Consider the following 22,304-nt stretch of genomic DNA (forward strand, 5'->3'; position numbering starts at 1 on the left):
GGCCAACTCAATGATGCATCTTTTTTTTTTTTTTTTTAAAGATTTATTTTTTTATTTGACAGACAGAGAGCACAAGTAGGCAGAGAAGCAGGCAGAGAGAGAGGGGAAAGCAGGCTCCCCGCTGAGCAGAGAGCCCGATGTGGGGCTCGATCCCAGGACCCTGGGATCATGACCTGAGCCGAAGGCAGAGGCTTTAACCCACTGAGCCACCCAGGCGCCCCTCAATGATGCATCCTTACACTCACTCTCCCTCCCTGTTTGACTACCCGTGTCCTTCATTCCTGCTCCCTGCGATCACATTCCAAGTGAACTGTCCGCCTATAAACCTTAGTCTCTCCCTTCACTTTCACTGGAACCCAGGCTAAGACATTTTGTGAACACAGACGGGTAGCTTCTCTTTGAGTCACAGTTTTCTCGTGTTTGAGTTTGGAGAGGGTAGTTTCTACCTCACATCATTCGTTTACCAAATACGCGGAAACACTACGATGTGCCAGGTGATATTCTGGGTATGGGGATAGGGCAAGACGAACAAGAGCCCTGCCTTCATAGAGTTCATATTCTGGTAAAGGAGACAGACAAATAAGCAAACAAGAATTTCAAATAGTGAAAAAAATGCTATAAAGTAAATAAAACAGCATGATGTGCTCCAGAGCACTAATGTCATGAGAGAAAGCTAGTCTGAGGAGATGCTGTTTGAAATGGGGACTGAATGATGAGGATCAGCTGGACTTGGGAAGAACATCTGGTGTAGAGGGAGTAGCAGGTGTTAAGGTCCTGAGGTGTGAGTGTCTGGAGCAAGGTAGTACGCATAAAACATTATATGTAGTACCTTGCACTTGGTAAGTGCTCAGTACATGTTGGATAGGATTAGTAGTAAGATTTGATCAAGGAGGTAGCTTGTCATTAACTGCACAGCAGTAAGTGACCAGTTTTGCCTTATGAGTTGACAAAAATTGCTTTGTAGAATAAGCAGATAATTGTACAGAGTGTGAGTAGAGTTATGTGGTATATTTTTCTTTACTGATATGATGAAGTACATTGATTTTCTTTGCATTCCTGGTATAAACTTCACTTGGTTGTGATGTTTTATCCTTTCTCTGTGTAGCTGGATTCGGTTTGCTAACTTTTTTTTTTTTTTTTGAAAGAATTTTGCATTCCTGTTCCTAAGAAATATTGGTCTGTTATTTTAATGCCTTTGTCTAGTTTTGGTATCAGTGTAACGTTGGCTTCATAAGATGAATTAGAAGTGTTCTCTTCTTTGTGTTGGAAGAGTTTTTGTGGGATTGGTACTCTTTACCCTTTAAATACTTGGTAGAATTCTTCAGTGAAGCCATTAGGCCTAGAGTTTTCTTTGTTGAAAGACTTTTAACTAAGAAATTCAGTTTCTTCATTTCTGTAGGACTATTCAAGATACCCATTTCCTTTTGAGTGAGCTTTGGTAGATTGTATCTTTCAAGGAATTTGTTTTGTCCAAGTTATCAAATTAAGGGATTAAATGTTATTTTTAATATTCCCTTATCCTTTCAAAAATTATTTGTGATTAAAAAGTGCATACATAAAATTTACCATTTTAACCACTTTTAAGCGTACAGTCCTCTGGCATTAAGTACATTGTACAATGTTGTGCAACCCCTTCTTAAACTATGACGTCTGTGGGATCTATTCTGATGCCCCCTCCTTTATTCCTGATATTGGTACTTATGTCTTCTTTTCTGATCAGTCCTCCTAGAGGTGTATCAATTTCATTGATCTTCTCAAAGAATCAGCTTTCAGTTTTATTGGTTTTTCTCTATTATATTTTGATTTTTCTTTTTCATTGGTTTTTGCCCATATGTTATTTCTTTTGATCTGCTTGTTTAGGGTTTAATTCCTTTTCTATTTTTTTAAAAAGCTTGTCGCCTACATCATCATTTGAGACCCTTCCTTTCCTATAAAGCATTTAATGCTATAAATTTTCCTCTAAGCACTGCTTTATTTTTAGGCCACAAATTTTACTTAGTTGTACTTTCACTTTTCATTGTCTTTAACACATATCGTAATTTCCCTTGTCACTCCCTGTTTGACCTAAATATTATTTTAGAACTATGTTGTTTAGGGACGCCTGGGTGGCTCAGTTGGTTAAGCATCTGACTTCCTCCCAGGTCTCATGATCTCAGGGCCCTGGAATCCAGCCCTGTGTTGGGCCCTGTGCTCAGCGGGGAGTCTACTTCTCCCTCTGCCCCTCCCCCCACTCATTTTTTCTCTCTCTCTCTTTTTCTCTGTCTCTCAAATAAATAAATACAATCTTAAGAAAAAAGTGTGTTGTTTAATTTTCAAAATTTGGGGGGATTTTTCATCCATCTTTCTGTTTTCTAGTTTAATTCTTGTATAGTCAGGGACATACTTTGTATGATTTTAATTTCTTTATATTTATTGAGATGCATTTTATGCCCCCAAATATGATCTTTCTTGGGGAATGTTCTATGTACACTTGAAAAAAAATGTAATTTGCTGATTTTGGGTGGAGTGTTCTATGAAAGTCCATCACGTCAAAGTGATGGATTTTTTTTTAAGTCTTATGTATTTTCATTGATTTCCATAACAGCATATCACCGACTGCCTGGCTTAAACAACAGAGATTTATATTCTCACAGGTCAGAAGACTAGAAGTCCAAAATCAAGGTGTTGGCAAGTTTTTCCTGAGGCCTCCTTCCTTGACATGTGGGTGGCTGTCTCCATGTGTTCATATGGTCTTTTCTACGTGCATCGCTGGTGTCTCTTCTTCTTATATGGACAGATTGGGTTAGGTCCCTACCTTTATGACTTCACTTAGCTTTACCTGTTTAAAGCCTCCATTTCCACATATAGTCACATTGAGGGTTGGGTGCATGAATTTTGGGGGAACACAGTTCAGTCCATAACACTGATTTTCTGTCTACTTATATTATTGATTACTGACAGGAGTGCTGAAGTATGCAACTGTATTTGTGGATTTATTGGTTTCTCTTTTTAGTTCTGTCAGTTTTTGCTTCGTGTATTTTGAAGTTCTTTCTCAGCTTTCAAATACTGTGATTCACTCTGTACCCCCTCCCCGTTTTATTATGAACATTTTCAAACATGCTTAAACTTGAAAGAATGGTATAGTGAATATCATATACCTACCACTGAGATTCTACAGTTAACATTTTCTTATATTTTCTGAATCACATAGCCATCCCTCTATTTATTTCATCAATCCTTTTTTCTGTTTTTTTAAGTAGGCTCCACGCCCAGTGTGGAGGCCTACAAGGGCCTTATTAACTCATGACCCTGATATCAAGACCTGAGCTGAGATCAAGAGTTGGATGCTCAACTCACTGAGCCAGCCAAGGGTCCCAATATATCTTACTTTTTGATGCATTTCAAAAAAATTTGTAGCCACTTTATCTCTAAACACACAAGTATATATATTATTAATGAGAATTTAATAATTGTAATTGTTTAAGTTCCTTTTTTTTCAGTAAAATTTTCATTTAGTGACATTTACAGATCATGAGTTGATCAGTAAGTCTTGCTGTTCATAGTAATACTGTGTACTTAGCCTGTGGTGTGGGACTTCTTGGACATTTGTATATTGTCACTTTCTGCATAGACTTTGGAGATCTGATTTTTGCTCATCTTAAGAAGAGGACTTAAAAAAAAAAAGAGGACTTAATGGTAGAGTTATCTGATTTAAGTTATCAGATCTGTGTTTTTAGGGGTTTGTTTAGGCCTGGATGGAATTAAAATGGTTGTATAAATAGGATCAGTTATTCATTCAGTAATTATTTTATTTCTTTTTAGTCTTGATTTTTAATCGTGGTAAAATGTACATAACCTAAAATCGACATTTCAACCATTCTTCAGTGTACAGGTCTGTGGCATTAAGTACATTCACACTGTCGTGCATCTCTAGAACTCTTTTCATCTTGCAAAACTGAAACCCTGTACCCATTGAACAGCACCCTATTCCTTCCTCCCCCATCCCCTGACCACCACCATTCTACTTCCTGTCTCTATGAGTGTGACTACTTAGGTACTTCATGTAGTGGAGTCATATGGTATTTATCTTTTTGTGTCTGGCTTGTTTCACTCAGGATAATGTCTGAAAGGTGTATCTGAAATACAATCCATAGTGTAGCATGTGCCAGAATTTCCTTCCTTTTTAAGACAGAATACTATTCCACTAAATGTGTATTTCACATTTTGTTTATCTGGCCATCCATGGATGGACACTGCGGTGGCTTCCACTGGTGTTCATACCTCAGTCGCCTTCCATTACACACTTACTGAGTGCCATATGGGCCGGATTCTGTTCTCAGCATGGGAGACTCTGTGGCTGTGAGTATCCCAGATAGAGTTGCTGCCTTCAAGAAGCGATCCACGAAGAAACACATTTCTTGATTCTGAATTGCATTTTTCACATTTTAGTGTTTCTAAAATTGGGTGTCCTTTATAATTAACAACATCTTAGGATTTTATAAGGCAGTGTTTCTTTTTTAGTGACACCTAAAATAATGATATATCTTACAGTCATTTTGAATCATAGATTTGATGAGTCACTATTTAATAAGTCAGTTGCTGATAAGTGCTATGAAAAAAGGTAATCCAAAGTTAGTTACATGGGGTGGTCACAAATAAGGTGACATTTGAGCAAAGCACATGTTCAGTTTGGTTGATTCTTTTTTTTTTTTCAGAGCAGGACTTCCTCCCTGAAAGATGCAGTGTGCTGGTTCACGTTCTGGTGCAAACTCTGTACCTCAGTGTGGGCTGCTAGCAGTCTGCGGAGAGGGTAGAGCCCTAACAGTGGGGATAGGGAAGGGGGTTGGGAGTATTTTGCAAGATGGGCCCGGATCTTGTATGCATGGGAAGGGCGAGGGTGATGGATTTTCCATCTTAGTCCCTGGCAGCAGTGTTTCCAGTTTTGCTCAGAACAAAACTTTGGAGTCATCTTTGACTTTTCCCTTTGCCCATGATAGCCTCCTAACGGGTCCCCTTTCTTCTATACGTGCCTTCCCGTAATCTCGTCTCCATGTAGCAGGCCTTCGAAGTGGTTCTTGAAAACATGTCTGATCGTGTTATTCCTCTCCTTAGATCCCCCCAAAGCATCCTGTCACTTTTATAGGGAAGGGTAATGTCCGTGTTTGCCTATAGGGCTCGGCTCCGTCCGCGCCCCCGCTTCTCTGACCTTCTGTCCCACCTGTCCGCCTCGTGCTGGTTTTGCTCCTCACTGCCTCTGGCAGTCTGGCTGCTTCCTGATCATATCGAGCACGTTCCTGTCTCAGAGCATTTGTGCTCGCTCTTTCCTCTGCCGGAAGGACAGTTCCCAGCTGTCTGCAGGGCCCATTTCTCAGGTCCCTTCGCAAGTCTTACATATCAGAAGGGCCTTCCAGTCACCCTGTGTAAAATGGCACCCCTCTTTCCCACCAGCACTGTGTTTTCCCGTACGTTAGGGTGGGTTAGGTCATGCTGCAGTAGCACACAGCTGCAAAGTATTGGGGCTAAAACCACAAGGTCTGTTTCTCACTGGGGAGCCCTCTGTTGCCAGTTCCCTGGGCGCTCTACTCCACATTGTCTTCACCTCTGGGATCCGCTCGCCCAGCTCCCACCATGAGCACCGGCAGAGGGAAACGCTATCCACTGCTTTTCAGCTATCTCCCTGGAAGTGACATCTGTCACACTGACTTGGCCAAAGCAAGTCATGCTGTCATACCTAACGTCAGCTAGGGGCGGTATGGATGGCTCAGCAATCTTATCACGGGTCTGGAAAGAGAACAGGGACTCCCTGGTGGCTAGCACAGCCACGCTTTTTATCCTGCTTAATTTTTCTCTAGCATTTATTTCCTCTGACGCAATACATATTTAACCTAGTCTTGTGTATTTTCTTTTCTCTCCTTTCTAGACCACAAAGGAGGGGGGCTTTGTCCATCATTAATGCTGTACCCCAGGGGCATGGGATAATGTGTGGTCTATCAGAAGTGCTTATTCATTTTCGGGAATGATGGGGAATGACCCCAGCCAAGCATTCGCTTCTTCTCTTGGCGACGTGTAAGCCAAGCTGGGAGTGTGGAGCAGGGAGGGTGAAGGAGTGAGGAGGAGATGGTGTGAAATGAGAAGTGGGAGAAAAGCAGTAGAATTGCTGGTCGGTGGGGAGCGTCCGCTGAGATTTGAGACCATGAACCTGCAGGAGATCTAGCAGCTCAGCTCTGTGACTTCTTCCAGTAACATCCATTTGCCCCAGAGCTGGCAGGGCAGAGGCAGGAATGAACGTCGGGGCCCATTTCACAAGATGAGGTGGAAGCCCAGGTTGAAGAAGGAAATGGGATCCTCGCTGCCCCTTCAGGGCGCAGCTGTGTCACCCCTGCTCCAACTTCCACCCTGTCGGAAAGATCCAGGAGCTCGCCTGTCCCGAAGGAAGCCCTTCCTCCTGGCTGGTGTGAGCGGTGGCAGGAGCTGACTCCCCTGTAGGCATTCTTTCTTTTGCTTCTCGTACACTTTTGAGGTAGCCTCTCTTCCCTTTGTTTTACAGGTGAGCAGAACAGGAGCTTCAGGATAGAATTTAGGTTGGTCAAGCTCACAGCCCCGGTGCTCTCCTGTACTTCTGAGGGGCTAGGCTACGAGGAGCCCTCTTAGTTTTTAGATTCCCTGGAGCCTTGGTTGCATCTGAGTCATGAAGACGGTATGCAGCTACCTTACTAGTGGTTCCATGTAGATGTTTGCAAGACCTTACCAGAGAGGAAACAGTTGGTCTATTTTTATATACTTAAAACGGGTGCAATAACCACATTACCAACTGTAACTAGTGAATTCACTCCCAGGGAATTTCTTGTGAATACAATTAAAGTGTACTTCACACGATCTGAGAATGTTGCCACTGGTGATTCTTTCCTGTGGTCTTACCTGTTGATGATTTGAACATTTCATATGTGTGGGGATCTGCACTGGGCTCTATGGCCACTGTAGAGAAGAGAAGGAAGGTGATCTCCTCTCAGGCATTTTCAGTGTGGTCAGGAAGACAAACGTAGTATGAAACCCTGACTATTCAAATGGTATGGAAACAAGGGTGCGGAGTGGGAGCAAAGCCCGTGGGGCGAAAATGGTTCACTGAGATTGATGGAGGGAAGCGGAAACTAAGCTGGAGCTTGGAGGCTGCATGAGACTTAGACAAGGTTCTCCAATGGAAAGCCGACTTGGGCCCCAGCGGTGGCCCTCGTACAAAATCTCGGTATGCCACTGCAGGCAGCACAGCTGGCACTTCTAACTGCTTTTTAAATTTTTTTGAAAAAATGTTTATGTGTGCGAATCTCATGCGTGCTCAGGAACTAACTCAGTTTGGTAGGAAACCTAGTCCTCTATTTCTCCAACTTTGGTGACCATTTCTGAAAAGTATTCTGTGAAAGTTCCTGGCTGTAAACTTGGTTTGGTTTCATGAGAGCCAAATGACCATGAACCCCTGCCAGCAAGTTCCACTTGTTTTCCAGTGCTCTTGATCACTCCCCTCTGCAGGTGGAGGTTTTGGAGATAGACACTAATACGAATTAAATTCTGTAGTTTGTGAACGTTGTCTTCATTCTAATCCAAAGGAAGTGAATTCTCTTGCTTTTCACCCAAGTGGTTTTTTAAATCTTAGAATCAGTCATTCTGAAAGACGTTTTCTTTTTCCCTCTAGATAAGGCACCTCTGTCCAAGGGTCTTCTGCTGGTGCCCAGTGCCCTGTCCCTTTTGCTAGCCCTCCTCCTGCCGCACTGCCAGAGGTTCTTCGTGTATGACCTCCAAGCTGTTAAGGACGACTTCCAGGTGAGCTCTGCTAATGGGCCTTTGTGAGAAGAAAGACAGAATCTTTTCTTGGTGGGTTATTTTTTTCTTCTGCTGTTCTTCTTTCTTTCCTGCTCTTCTTCGTCCCTCAAAGCCTCTAAATTTTTAAGAAATATTATTTATTTTTAATACTCCATCAGCAAGTGAATTTTCTAGTTGTATTTATTAATATTTGCAGGAAAGCCTGTTGTAATGAAGCAGTTGCAGTGTTTCCTTTTACTGGTAGGCACATCTCACATTCACTTCTTACTCACAGAAATGCAGTTTACAGCTTCAAAAGAAAAGCAGTGTTAAATCTGTTTTAATTATGATTAGTGTGCATTCTTAACGTTTTTGAAAGCAATTTTGTGCTTTGCATTTTTAAACTTTATATTCCCAATCTGAGTATTGATTAGATGATCTAAGCTCTTCCAGCACTAACAGACTGTGACTCCATGAGTTACTTTGTAGTGGCGGTTATATCAAGTAGGAAATTTCCCTTAGGTTTTTATTTCTGGGAAGAGCAGAACTCTGTGGCTTTTGAGCTTATGGCTAATCTCTTTGAAGATGCTGGTGCTGGGTTTTGGCTGTGAGTGGAGCTTAAAGGGATGTTCTGGCACCAGCTCTAGCATGGGGCTGTCCCCACACCACCAGGCAATTCCTGGGGACCAGCTGGGTGCTCTACAGTTCAACTAAGTCCTGACGCCGTCCACCTGGCGGCAGCATCGGATCCCACAGGTGAAGGCTTCTGTCCCACAAGGCTGCCTGCCCCGCCCACATGCTAGTTGCAAAGCCAAGGTCACTACCTGTGCTTCCGGCCTGTTAGCCCCAGATTAGAGATTACCATGCTCTCCCCCTCAGATATGAGATGCCAGTTGCAGGTCCAGGTTGTTCTGGTACTTAGGACTGATTGGCTTTAAATCTGAGCTTCCCATGACCCCCTCCTTAGGTTTGATGAATTTGCTAGGGTGACTTTCAGAACTCAGAGAAACATTTTACCTGCTGGATTACCTGTTTATCATCAAAGGGTGGGATAAAGGACACAGATGAATGTCCAGATGGAAGAGGAGGACACAGAGCTTCCATGGTCTCTCTGAGGTGCCTTGGGCTCACCAGCCTGGGAGCTCCCTGAACCCTGGCCTTCTGGATGTTAATGGAGGCTTCATGAAATCATTGGCCATTGGCAGCTGATCCAACCTCCAGCCCCTCCCTGTTCCCTCGTAGGTAGGTCAGAGGGTGGGACTGAAAGTTCCAACCCTCTAATCCCAAGGTTGGTTCCCCTGGCAACCAGCCCCCGCTCTTAGGTGTATCTAAAAGTCACATATTGACACACACAAAAGACACCTTCCTGGCTTTCATCAGTTAGGGAATTCAAAGGATTTTAAGAGCTCTGTACCAGAAATGAGTGAAAACCAAATCTGTATTTCTTATTATAAGTCACAATATCACAGGGTGTTAGTGCAAATTATGGTATATAACCTGCTACCTTTCCTTTGCTAAATACTCAATTAGCCATTTTAAGCATAATATTCTACTTCTGGAACACTGACATCTTTTCTTCATGGTGATGTAATTAATGCCTTTGCTCATATTGGCTTTATCAAGTTCCTCTGAAAGGCTTTCAGTTATTTATCCAAATTACTGCTTTCTGTCAGAATAGAATATTGCTTCCCTCTCATTTCAGTTGCTATAATGCACTTCTGGACCCTGGCTGCACATTAGAATCACCTTAATAAACTAAACACACACACACACACACACACACACACACACACACGCTGATGCCAAGACCTCACCCTAGACCAGTCGAGTTGAAAAATCTCATGGTAGGCCTAAACACTGGTGTACTTTAAAACAAAAAAACCCAGGGGATTCTAGTCTGCAGCCAACCCTGAGAACCACTGCTGTGAGGGAACAGAAGGCCCTTTGGCCCTAAGTTGGTACCTGTCTGATTTGGGGGATTGATTTGGTTTAGCTGCCACATAGGCGGGGTCCGCTTCTAATGTGCTGCTGTATGGGCACCTGTGCTGTAAGGTGGGGACCTGCCTACATGGTGCATGTCATTAATTTATCAAATTAGGGTATTAAGATTAAGCAGTATGACATAAATGTAATAAATTTGCTAAGGCAGAAATCTGAACAAATCCTACTCATTATTCTTTTTTAAATCCCCATTTAGATTTGGAGGTTGATATGTGGAAGAATAATTTGCCTTGATTTGAAAGATACTTTCTGCAGTAGTCTGCTTATTTATAATTTTAGGATATTTGAAAGAAGATATGGAAGCAGAAAATTTGCAGTAAGTTTTTATGTATTTTCCTTTTGCTGCTTAGGTTATGGAAAAAAGTATTTTTGTTTTCTTATTTTTAAATAGTTTTATTTTGCTAAGCTTAGTGTTATTATTAACAGTTATCTTCTAATTACATGATCCTCTGTCTGATTTGAAGCATGCATATTAGCCAAAGAAAAATTTTCAGTTTGAGCCACTTGCATAATAAAATGATAATGATAATAGAAAATATCAGGTGTGAGTGGCTAATAAAAATTTTTATTAGGATTTTTACTTCAATAAAATTTTAATTGCTTATTGTGCTTAATGATTTGTGTGTTACTTGTTAAAAATAAATCATGCTATAAATGTCTTTTGTTTTTACCATACTTAGAAATTATGAAAATATTAATGCATTTGACCAATATGGCTTTACTCCCCTATTTTGAAAACCCTGTGCTACTAATAAAAACAAATTAAAAAAATGTACCTGAGTTCCTTTTAATTAAATAAATGTTAGTTTATTTTTTGAAGATTCCTTTCAGTAATGTTCTTCCTGTTTTATTTTTAGTCCTTTTTGCTGGGTTCCTGGGTTTTGTCGGTTTTGGTTGACTTCATTCTCGTTGAGGCCGTGTGGTATTTCTTTGGTATTGCTGCAGCCGGGAATCTGCCTTCTGGATTGTAAGTAGCTCTCAAAGATTAGCTTAATAATTAGTTAAATCTGATTTAAGTTTTCGTACATGAAAGTCGGTAAAAGAATATCTTAAACTCTAAATGTAGTAAAATTGACTTTTTGGGTAAAAAAATCCAGTGTTTACTTAATTACATTTTCATTATGTTCTTGAAAGAGAATCCATATTATACTCACTCCTTTTTCAGCTTTGAAATATTTTAGAGAATTTTTAGTGAATGTCCTCTTTTGGTCCAGAAGGTAGAATTAATTTTGTATTTTTATGATGAAATTTTATCTGTAGTTTTATGAACTAACTAAACAAAATTTAGATTAGATTTGGAAACAATTTGTCTGAAGTTAAGCCTCTGAAGAATGATGTTTTTAAAATTGGTATTTTATAGCCAGCTTGCGATAGCCAGCCCGTGTGTGTGTGTGTGTGTGTGTGTGTGTGTGTGTGTGTGTGTATGATTTTGTATTGTGTTGATCTTTAAAAACAAAACAAAACATGTATTAGTTTATGAAATAACTAGTATCTGAAAGTAGTTAGCACATATAAATGACCTTAAAGCGTCTTGGAATTAAGTTCTGAGAGATAAGATACTATGAAATACAGATATCAGATATTTAAAATTCTGTGTATAATAACTTCTGCCTTATTTTAATTTAGCAATGTGTTTTTAGAGAACTATTTGGGACTGAAAGTATCTTAATTCAGAGTCACTTATATAGTTAGTGATCTAATAGCCTTCACACTTATGTTGTTCATATTTACAGTGTAGCCTTTGTGGGATTTACTTAATTATAGTTGCACTCATTAATTGAGGGTTGACCATTAGTTTTTTAAAAAATGTGTGATTCTGAATGATATCTGAGTGGAGACAGATAAATTTCTGTGTCATAATTGTTACGCTGTTTTTGTTGAGTTCCATTGGTTATGATTATAATTAGATGGAGAAGTTTAAGTTGACCCTTCTGCCGTTGTGGAAAATAGTGTAGTCATCCGGAATGACTCATGTTAATTCAGAAGAGAAGTAGCATTACCGAATCATTAGTTTTCCCCAAACATTTCTCATCCAGGCTCATTCTTTTTGGTTTTCGATATGGCCTCCTGAGTTATGGAAGTGTATTGAAAGACAGTATGAATGTTAATTCAGCCATCACCTGAATGAGAACATATTTCTCTTTCCTTTTCAAGTTATAAAGTATTACCAATGGCTTTTTAGAGTCCTGAAGCTTTCTCAAACATAGACTTCTTGGAACATCAATCTTTATTTCAGTAAACTCCGCATTTTGTAAATATGTCTTTCATTAGACGGTAGCAGAGCTTCAGAAATTCAAGAGAGGAAACGACTCTTTTAGTCATTGTGCTTTATAAATTGCAATATTCTTCACATAACATCTTGTTACCCTTTTCCTTTTGCCACCAATGCCAAATTTATTTGCACTCTCTACAATTCTTCATTTCTGTTTAGTTCTTTCTCTTTTCTTTTTTTACCTCACTATTGTTAAAACTTGTCTTATAAATGTCACCAGCAGCCAACTAATTTTTAAAGCCAGTGGCTTATTTTCAGTTGTTTTATTTGACCTTTCAGTGGCTCATAACTGCTTTGGGCTCCCATTATTTCACGAACTGACCCGCTCCCTGGAGCCCCAGCACACTGCTCTCCCCTCGTGCTTTTTAATCTTGTTTACTGTGCGCAGCTCAGCCTTCCTCAGGCTCCCTCTGGGCTTCCTTGTCCTCCTATGGCTTCAGCTACAGTTAACATCTTTTGTTTCCCAGCTCTCTATTTGCAGCCCATATTACTCTCCTGATCTTGCTAGAGCCACGTCTCCTAGTGACTTCTAAGACTCAGAGAAAATGGATCATGTTCTGAGCTCTCATCTCTTCTGGTCTCCTCCTTTGCTGGGCTCCCATCTCCATTAATGGCATTTCCATCCACCTGGTCATCCAGTCTTCCTCTTTTCTCATCCTTCCTCTTATCTCATCCTTTCTTCATCCTCAACACCAGGTCCTATTAGTTCGAAGTCCTGTGTAAATCATTCATTCACCCCATCTTCTCTACTCCTGCTGTCAGGTCAGTCTAAACTCTAAGATGTTATTTATTTATTTATTTGAGAGAGAGAGAGAGAGTGCGCTAGAGCACAAATGGGGGGAAGGGCAAAGAGAGAGGGAAAAGCAGACTCACCGCTGAGCAGGGAGCCTGACACCAGGCTCAATCCTGGGACCCCGATATCATGCTTGAGCCGAAGGCAGACGCTTGCCCGACTGAGCCCCCCAGGCGCCCCTAAACTCCGATCTTTCCCTGCCTAGGTTGTTCCAGTATTTCTCTAACTAGCCTTCCTGTCCACTTCAAAGCATCCCATGCAATGTGGTTAGAAGTTATTCTTCCAAAACGCAAGTTCAACCGTGCCAGGCTTCCTTTTAAAATCTTTTAAATCCTCACTTCCTTCAAAGTAAAACCAGCCTCATTCAAGATTGCAGCAGAGATGTCTGGAATAGTGGGAACGCAGAGGCTTTGCCGTCAGATGTGCCGGATTGGACATCGCAGCTCTCCCACTTACTCCTTGTGTAAAATCTTGAGCAAGTTACTTCTCTCAAGTTCCTTTGCTGAGCTCAGTTTATCTGATATGTGAATTGAGAGTCAGTACTCTATACTTCCCAGGCAGTGGAAAGAATTAAGTGAGCTCTTTCATGCAAACATCCTAGCCGTGACAACCCCGACCCCTCATACTGGTTTTCTTCTTTCCCATCAGAGCCCTCATAATCTGGCCCCAGTCCAGTGTTTCAAGTCACTCCATCGGTCATTCAGCTCTCTTAACATGCTATATATTTGTATTCTCATGCCTCCTTGGTTTTCTTTCTGCACCTGTCGCCCTTGGGAGGAGTGATTGCCCTTTTATGTGCATTCCAGCAAATTTATCAAGATCCCTAGCATTTATTACATTGTCATTGTAATTATTACCTGGGCTTTCCATGCCATCTTTCTGGCTGTTTGAGGGAGAACTAGTTTCACTTTATGTGCTCATTGCCTTACATTCTGTAGTGTTGATGGGATAGCCTCGATTGCGATTGTAGCCGCGTAAGACTAAGGTAAGGTCTTTGACCCATAGGCCTGTTCATGTCGTTTATCGTGTCCTGCATAGAAATTATACGTAGCATCTGATAGATTCTCAAGACTGTTATCTGAAATTCAGAAAATGTGACCATTATGTTTTGAAAGTAGAAATAACACCATTAAAAGCAATGTATATTAGGTGCTTTAAGACACCCATTCCAATCACACAACTGTCCTTAAATACCTATTATTTTTTAGTTGTTAGTATTTACATATGGATGTTATATTGTTTTTCAGAATCAGAACTCTCCAGAATAAGTGGAATTTTGAATTTTCACACATCCTATTAAAATGCATCTGATTATAGTTTAATAAAATTATTTTTTAATTGTGCTTTAGATTATCTATAGTTTTACTGTGAGAACTGTAACATATATTTTCACTTGTGTCAGTAAAGTTTTTTTTGGATTTTGTGCTCCCAAATTAAGTTCTTCTCACCAAGAAAAACCATTACAGAGAACTTGCCATTTAATAGATTACCTAGGGGGGCTCCTGGCTGGCTCAGTCAGTGGTGCATGCAGCTCTGGATCTCAGGGTTGTGAGTTCGAGCCCCATACTGGCTGAATTTAAAAATAAAATCTTTTAAAATTTGAAAAATTTTAAAAATAAAAATAATGAAATAATAAAGTACATAAGAGTAGACTAAACCATATAGTTGAGAGCAGGCTATGACTGTATATACATACCATAAATCTGTATCAAATATAAGAGTTATTTCCCATGTTTCAGAAATAATTATTTGTTTAAAAGATATTTGCTAAAGTATCTTGCTCACTTGACTATTCAAACTAAAAACTTCAAGTAGTTTTCTTTTTGTGGAGAAACTGCGTCTCAGTACCACCTTGACGCCTTTATCTTCTGTAGGTCTGAGAATGTTTATGTTCTGTGAACTTGTTTGCTTTTTATTATTGAGAATTGGTGGTTGACATAACAGGAACTTGGTTTCTACTCCTGGTTCTTCAACTGAGCAAGTTACATAATCTCATTGGATTTTAGTTCCTTTATATATAAAACAGACAAGTTAGACTAGAAGGTCATCTAAGGGATCTTCTAGTATTAAAACACTATTTTATGATTAGGCTCCTTCCTTTTTTTTTTCCCTAAGAATATGAATTTACCCATGTTAATTATAGAAATCCATTTCTAACTAATGCATTTATTTGATTCTTAGTCCCATTAGGAGGTGATCATGTTAAGAGTAATGAAAGTGATTTAGCAGAGAGGAAGTTATGGTAGACTAATTTCCATAATATTTAGAATACTATGTCCTTTACAGATTATAGTTTACTTTCTTTTCTTTTTAAATAGGGAAGTTACTTGGTTTGTTACTTCATTAGGGGAAATTAAATGGCAAGGCTGGGGGAAGAATCCAAGGTCCCTGACTAGTGCTGTTACACTGTGATATATGGCCTGGGAAAAAAATCGTCTTCTTGTAATGTGATGTTTAGTCAATACGAAGAGCAATCTGTTTATACTGGAGAAATATATTTTACCTAACAGCAGAAACTTCGTGTCAGAGAAATGAACTTGGGTTATTGGGCAGAAATAGGGTCTGGGATTAGGTCTCTTGCATTGGTTCTAAGTAGAGTCTGGTGCACGGTAGGCTCTCAGTGTTTATTGAATGACTATAGTCTCTTTCCCCCCCCCCAAAAAAAAAAATGAATTCAGAGTAGGGGAGGGCTAATGGAGATTGCCTTTGCAGGCCCCTTGAGGTGATGGCTCCTGCTAATTTTGGTTGGTGGCAAGTAACAGTGATGGGTTGAATATAGTTGTTTGTGTAGGAATCTTGGAAGTTTGGTGTTTAGAAGACAAACTATTGTAAGATTTAGACTGTCAATCCTGAGTGTAAGTTAAACCAAAGGGAGCTTTGGTTTTGGCTTAATCAAATTATAATTTAATAATTTAAACTATTTGGAAGAGTAAGTGGATTTTTTTTTTTTTTGGCCTACTGACTTGATTGACGTCGACTCACTTGCACATAGAATTAAATCCAAAAAGTTGTCAACTATGTATTTAGATAAGACTTGATTGTGAAATACAAATTGCATATTTTTCTCTCAGTAACTCCCAAATATGTTTCATACAAGTTTTGAAAATAAAAATAATGAATTCATACTTAAGAATATTTAATTATGTTGTCACACAATAGATCCCACAAAAGTGTTTTTAAGTTTGTTTTTTTCAGGCGAGAAGAGACTTACTTGGTAATATACAGAATATCCACTGACCTTAGGGTAGTTAGTAAAGTGAATATAAAGAAACTAAAGACAAAACCCTACTTATCGTTCAAAGCATTTCACTGTTTATGTTGCTTAGTGACCGTAAACTACCTGAGCGGAAGCTTTTTCTGCGCACGCTCCGAAGGTAATTGCGGTAGAGCATGACGCTGATGACGCGAGCCTGAAATTGTTTTGAAACAATGTAGTAGAGGATCACATCCAGACAGGTGCTGAGGTTCATGAGGAAGGTGGTAAAGGCTCCCCAGGGACTGTAACTGTTCTCCTCCCCTTCCAGCATCAGGAAAGCAAAACAGATGTGGAAAGGCATGAAGCAGACGATCACTTGTACCATGAGTGTGATGATGATTCTTATAGACTTCTCCTTGACTTTTGGTTTCAGCTTAGATGTCTTCCCGTGAAGGAGACTATGAATGATGACTGAGTAGCACCCAATCATGATGAACAGGGGAATCAAGAAAAAAAATATCAGTCGAGTGAAGTTTAACATGTTAATAGCTTTTAAGTGGATGATGTCAGAAATCTTCAGGCAGGTCGGGGGAGTGGAGGCTTTATCTGGGTCTTCGTAGAGCAGCAGAAGTGGGATGGTGGTTGTCAGGGTCATTATCCAGACTCCCACGCACGCTAGCACTGCTTTGCCTGTGTTTTTAAGTTCTTTGGCATATTTTGGCTGCACAATGGCCATGTATCTGTCGGCACTAATTAAAGCAAGAAGCCATAGAGCAATGCTTGGGTAAAACACCGTGAGAGCCCCAAGAATCTGGCAGAAGTACTCTCCGAATGGCCATTCACCTTTTGCATAATAAAACATCCGAAAGGGTAAGCTTATTATAAATATTAAATCCAACAATGCTACGTTCATCATATAGATGGTCACAGTGGTTCTCTTCTTGGTGGTACAGCTAAAAACCCATAAGGCAGTGGCATTAACAAATAATCCGATTGTGAAGATACAGCTGTAGAAGACAAGGGCTGCGATCTTGTATTCTTCTGGGTGTGAGTCGTTCGGAGGGCTAGGTTGAACTGGATTGTGAGGAGTGGTCATCTTATAGTTTGTTGGGGGAACGGCACTTAGAAACTGCAAAATAGTAAACAAAAATAGGAATAAAACCCTTTGTTGAAAAATAAATGCTGAACACTCTATAGTTGACTTGGCATGTCAATGGATTTTAAATGTAAGAGTATTTTATGTTGTGGAGTCAACATATGTCTCTTACTATTTATTAAGAAATACATTTCCTAGGTATTGTTACTGACATGCACTAACCTATTAAAATGCTCTGGTGAGTTATAAAGCACTGGCACATTTATTCTTTTTTTTTTTTTCTCTTTGCTCACTCCGTTTCCCCCTAAAGAATAACCTTTTTTTAAATGATTTTTCTTGTAGTGTGGAATTGGGTAGCAATTATTCTTATAGTAAACGTCTTTTTATTGGGACTAATTGGGAGAAGGCCATTCTGAATTTTGAATCTTACAAAATAGTTTGCTACTTTTTTTCATCTTTATTCTGTTTAAATGTTTTATAACCTGTTAGTAATATCTGAAAAATGAATTTTTACTCATTAAATATAGTTTTAGTATATAAAATGTATATTAGAAAACTAATAAAGGAACCACATAACTGGTTAATTCGCAGTAATCCTCGTTTGAAAATAAGAACTTTTCCTTTTGCCTACTATATCCCCACTGCTTCTTGCATCCATAGGAATTCTCATTAAGTAAATGTTTGCCAAGTTGATGGATGAGTGAAGGAGGGACCTACAGCAACTACTTTCTGGTTTGTCAGTGAATATTTGCTTGGTTAGTTATTAAACCTATTTATTTTTAAGTGGAAACACTTTCTCATGGTATTATGTTCTTTCTCAATTACCATAGGTCTAGAAACAGCAGTGTGTTGTGCCATGGTCCACAGTTTAAGAACTTGACTCTTAGAACAATAGATGAGTTTTTTGTTTTTTTTTTTTTAGATTTTATTTATTTATTTGACAGAGAGATCATAAGCAGGCAGAGAGGCAGGCAAAGAGAGAGGAGGAAGCAGGCTCCCCAAGAGAGCAGAGAGCCTGATCTGGGGCTCGATCCCAGGACTCTGAGATCATGACCTGAGCCGAAGGCAGCGGCTTAACCCACTGAGCCACCCAGGCGCCCCAATAGATGAGTTTTTAATGCACAGTTGAAGTGCCTAACGCTGTCTTCCAGATGGTGTTTACCAGTGTCGTAGAAATGGATGTCAGTGTGTGCACAGAAAGCAACACCTTGAGAAGAGGACATTGCTAGTATAGTAACTCTCATGCCCTCACTCTACTTAGACAGAGAAACTTAAGTATTACTCGTCAAATTAAATTTCAAGGAGGAATATCAAAGATAAGTAGTTATTAATTAGAAATCACTCAGTAACTTTAGGTATATGCAGAAACTAATGCCCATCACCAAAAAGACAATGTTCATTTCTAATGGAAAGGAGTTTAGCTGTGATTATAAACATCATGGACCTTCCTCAGAGTGAAACTTCCATCACCCATGATGCAATGTCAACAACAGTGATTTTAAAAATAACCTCACTTACAAAGAGATGGAATCTTGTGGTATCCCCTTGAAACATGGAGGTGTAAGAAAAGTTTCCTTCAGAAATGTCACTTGGCAGAGTGGGCTGTCTCTAATTCAGCCCTGAGTCTCTCTTTAGTGAGAACTGTGGGGGTGATTAGCAGCAGTCTGGTTAGTGGCGTCATGGGCTATTGATAAGTTAAAATTAATTTGAGCAAAAATAAATAAAATGAATCTGAGCAGTTGCTGTGAACAAACACAAGATAAGAGTTTGTTTTACCATTTCCTCCCCTTCTCCCTTTTTTCCTTCCTTCTTGACTACAGCTGGTTTGCCAAGTATCTAGGTTAGATAGGATTTTGGATTAGAATTCTATATATTAATAACCTGTATTAATTAAAATTTCCAAATATTGGTGTGACTAGAATTTTAATTCCTATCAAATGAGTAAGGTACTACATAGAAAAATTAAATCACCTGTGTTACACATAGAATAGTTTTGGAGACTTGACTCAAATTTTCATTGAATTTTTAATTAGTAGCAGTTCTAATAAAAATGAAATTTTGTATCTTTTTTCTCTTGATATTGTTTCTGGACTCCCTTCCCCCAAACTTATCCCTGAATTCGGCATGTAAATTTCATAGTTACAAACACTTTGTTTTTTTAAGATTTTATTTATTTGACAGAGATCACAAGTAGGCAGAGAGGCAGGCAGAGAGAGGAGGAGGCAGGCTCCCTGTTGAGCAGAGAGCCCAATGCAGGGCTGGATCCCAGGACTCAAAGATCATGACCTGAGCCTAAGGCAGAGGCTTTAACTCACTGAGCCACCCAGGTGCCCCACAAACACTTTCTGAGTAAATCTTTTAACCTCCATTGGGCTCAAGCTGCTTTTATGTCACTAACACTTGTATTCATTTGCTAAATGTTGACAAAATATATGTGATGCATGTTTTTTGTTGTTGTTGTTGTTGTTTTTTAATTAATTTATTTATTTGACAGACAGAGATCACAAGTAGGCAGAGAGGCAAGCAGAGAGAGAGAGGGGGAAGCAGGCTCCCCGCTGAGCAGAGAGCCTGATGCCGGGATTGATCCCAGGACCCTGGGATCATGACCTGAGCTGAAGGCAGAGGCTTTAACCCACTGAGCCACCCAGGCACCCCTGTGATGCATGTTTTAAAGGCATTTCCAGACAGGTTGTGCTGTTGTACATACAAATACATTTTTGGATAATTATTAAAGAGTGATTGGCTTTCAAGTCAGAGTTCTAAAAACTTTAGATTCAGTAACTATAGTCCTTTTTTTTTTTTTTTTTTAAGATGTATTTATTGGGGGGAGTGGGGAAGGGCAGAGGGAAAAAGAGAATCTCCAGCAGACTATGCATGATACGGGACTTGATCTCAAGACCCTGAGATCATGACCTGAGCTGCAATCAAGAGTCAGATGCTTAACTGACTGAGCCAACCAGGCTCCCCATAGTCTTTTTTTTGGGGGGGGGGGGTGGAAGCATTTAAGTACATCTTGTGAAACAGTGTAATTGAAACCAAGTGACGAAGACTCCTAAATATGCTTATGATTTATCATAGCATTTTCCTTAAGTTGAAAAAAATTACAGTTACTCTTAATGTAAAACAATGTTGAAAATAAATTTAAAATCACATTAATAGTGCAGGAAGATGGGGCACCTGGGTGGCTCAGTGGGTTAAAGCCTCTGCCTTCGGCTCAGGTCATGATCCCAGGGTTCTGGGATCAAGCCCCATGTCTCTCTGCTCAGCAGGGAGCCTGTTTCCCTTCCTCTCTCTCTGCCTGCCTCTCTGCCTACCTGTGATCTCTGTCTGTCAAATAAATAAATAAAAAATCTTAAAAAAAAAAAGTTTCTTATTAAAAAAAAATAGTGCAGGAAGATGACAGCATAACCCATTTCAAGGTCCTTTGCTAGCATAATGTCAGTAATATATTATTAAAACAAATTATTTTGAAACTTAGTAAGTATAGCACCACTTTTTTTTCTGTTACATACAAAGTTATCACAATATTATTGACCACTTTTCCCATGCTGTGCTTTTCATCCCCATGCCTTACTTACAACTGGAAGTTTGTACCTCTTAAGTATAGCATTACTTGGTGATAATCTGTGATGAAATTAACTAAATGCTACTTACCTCCTGTCCCTCAAATGGCTGTGTTAGAGAGGAACATATTTCTTCATATCCAGGTATATAAAAAAGATATCTTGCGTTAAAATAGCTCTTTCTAAAAACAGTATCTTTAAGAAATGTAGTATTTCTTTTGTCTGAGGTCTTCTTTTCATTTACAAAGTTGTTTCAGATATAACACTTGGCAGAGGAGTTGGTATTCACTCGGCTGTAATTGTCGGTTTGTCTCTTTCAGGAAGTACTCTCTGAAATAAGGCTTTTTCATCTTCTGACTTTACCCTGGATGTGGTTTCTCTCACAAATGATTTGTTTATGAAGTCATGATTAGCATATACCCCTCCTGAAATGAGGGCATATAGTTAAGAGAATCAGACAAAAAGAGGAAAATGTATTCAGGTCGTTTACTTTGATGCTGAAAGGGAGAATGAGATTTGATGTTGACTAGGATGGGATTCATAGTATAGCTTCTTCACTTTTTAAGCTGTGTTACTTTGTCTAGTTACTCAACCCCACTGAGTCTCTGTTCCTACTTAGTCTCTATACAGTTGAGGTAGAACTAATACTCATCTGGTAGGATTGTGACCCTAAATCAGAAAAATTCCATGTTCTTAACATAGTGCCTGGCACTTTGTTAACTTTGTTAACTCTGAAACAGAGTTAACCCTTCACCACAAAGTTCCTAAAATCCTAAAATACCCACTTTTATTGTTAAGATATTTCTGAGTGGTTAAAATTGGGATCCTCGGTTATTTGCTTCTGTCTTGCATATGCATTTATGCACTTTGGTTTGCTTTTTTTTTTTTTCTCCCCCAAGAGTAGTGAGTGCGAGGTGGGTGGGGGGTAGGAGGGGCAGAAGGAGAAGGAGAAAGAATCTCTAGCAGATTCCCCCTAAGCACAGGGCTCGATCTTGCGACCCTGAGATCATGACCCGAGTGGAAATCAAGAGTCAGATGCTTAACCGCCTTGAGCCACCCAGGTACCCCCTACTTTATTTTTTAATCCCCCAATGCATTCTGTCCTTTTCTGTCACATGGAAGTCTAAAATAATCCCTTTTGTGTAAACATCTCTGCAGATTGCTATGAAAGGACTGGAATTCTTCAGTGGAGTAGTTTGCATGTTGGGAGTATTTTAACCTTGAAAGGGAAATGAAACCAATGGGAAGGGAAGTGAGCAACCCCAGTCATTGCCTGCCTCATTACATTAAATTTTTTACTTTCTGTTTTCTTAAAAAAAAAAATTATCTCATTTGCTTGTATTAAAATTTTACTTATCTTTATTTTTGGTGATGCATGATTTGTCAACTTTTTAAGGGTACATGAACTTCACTATTTGCTTTTTGAATTTAAGACAGCTTGAGGGCTCATGTTCTTTTTGTCCATGTTCTTTTTTTATGGATAAAACCATAGTAAGCCTGTGACTTATAAAGTTATTTAAATTCTTGCCTTTGGGGAGTAAGTACTTTTTTTTTTTTTTAAAGATTTTATTTATTTATTTGACAGAGATCACAAGTAGGCAGAGAGGCAG

The 22,304-nt window shown here is 39.5% G+C and overlaps 2 protein-coding genes across 2 annotated transcripts in view; one reads left to right on the plus strand and one right to left on the minus strand.

Moving 5' to 3' along the window:
• LOC111147109 (UBA domain containing 2) overlaps positions 1-22,304 on the plus strand; it is a 199,025-nt gene that overhangs the window by 22,311 nt on the left and 154,410 nt on the right. The window contains exons 2-4 of the mRNA XM_022503007.1: positions 7,667-7,794; positions 9,971-10,090; positions 10,632-10,741. Of these exons, the coding sequence (XP_022358715.1) occupies positions 7,667-7,794; positions 9,971-10,090; positions 10,632-10,741 (358 nt within the window). The remainder of the gene's footprint in view (positions 1-7,666; positions 7,795-9,970; positions 10,091-10,631; positions 10,742-22,304) is intronic.
• Positions 15,966-21,072, minus strand: LOC111147110 (G protein-coupled receptor 18). The gene is made up of 2 exons (XM_022503008.1): positions 20,786-21,072; positions 15,966-17,164 (listed from the first exon to the last, which is right to left on the minus strand). The coding sequence occupies exon 2, from the start codon at positions 17,129-17,131 to the stop codon at positions 16,136-16,138; it is 996 nt and encodes a 331-aa protein (XP_022358716.1). The 5' UTR covers positions 17,132-17,164; positions 20,786-21,072; the 3' UTR covers positions 15,966-16,135.

The sequence above is a fragment of the Enhydra lutris genome, unplaced genomic scaffold, assembly GCF_002288905.1.
Source record: "Enhydra lutris kenyoni isolate GAN:26980312 unplaced genomic scaffold, ASM228890v2 scaffoldscaffold15, whole genome shotgun sequence".
NCBI lineage: Eukaryota > Metazoa > Chordata > Mammalia > Carnivora > Mustelidae > Enhydra > Enhydra lutris.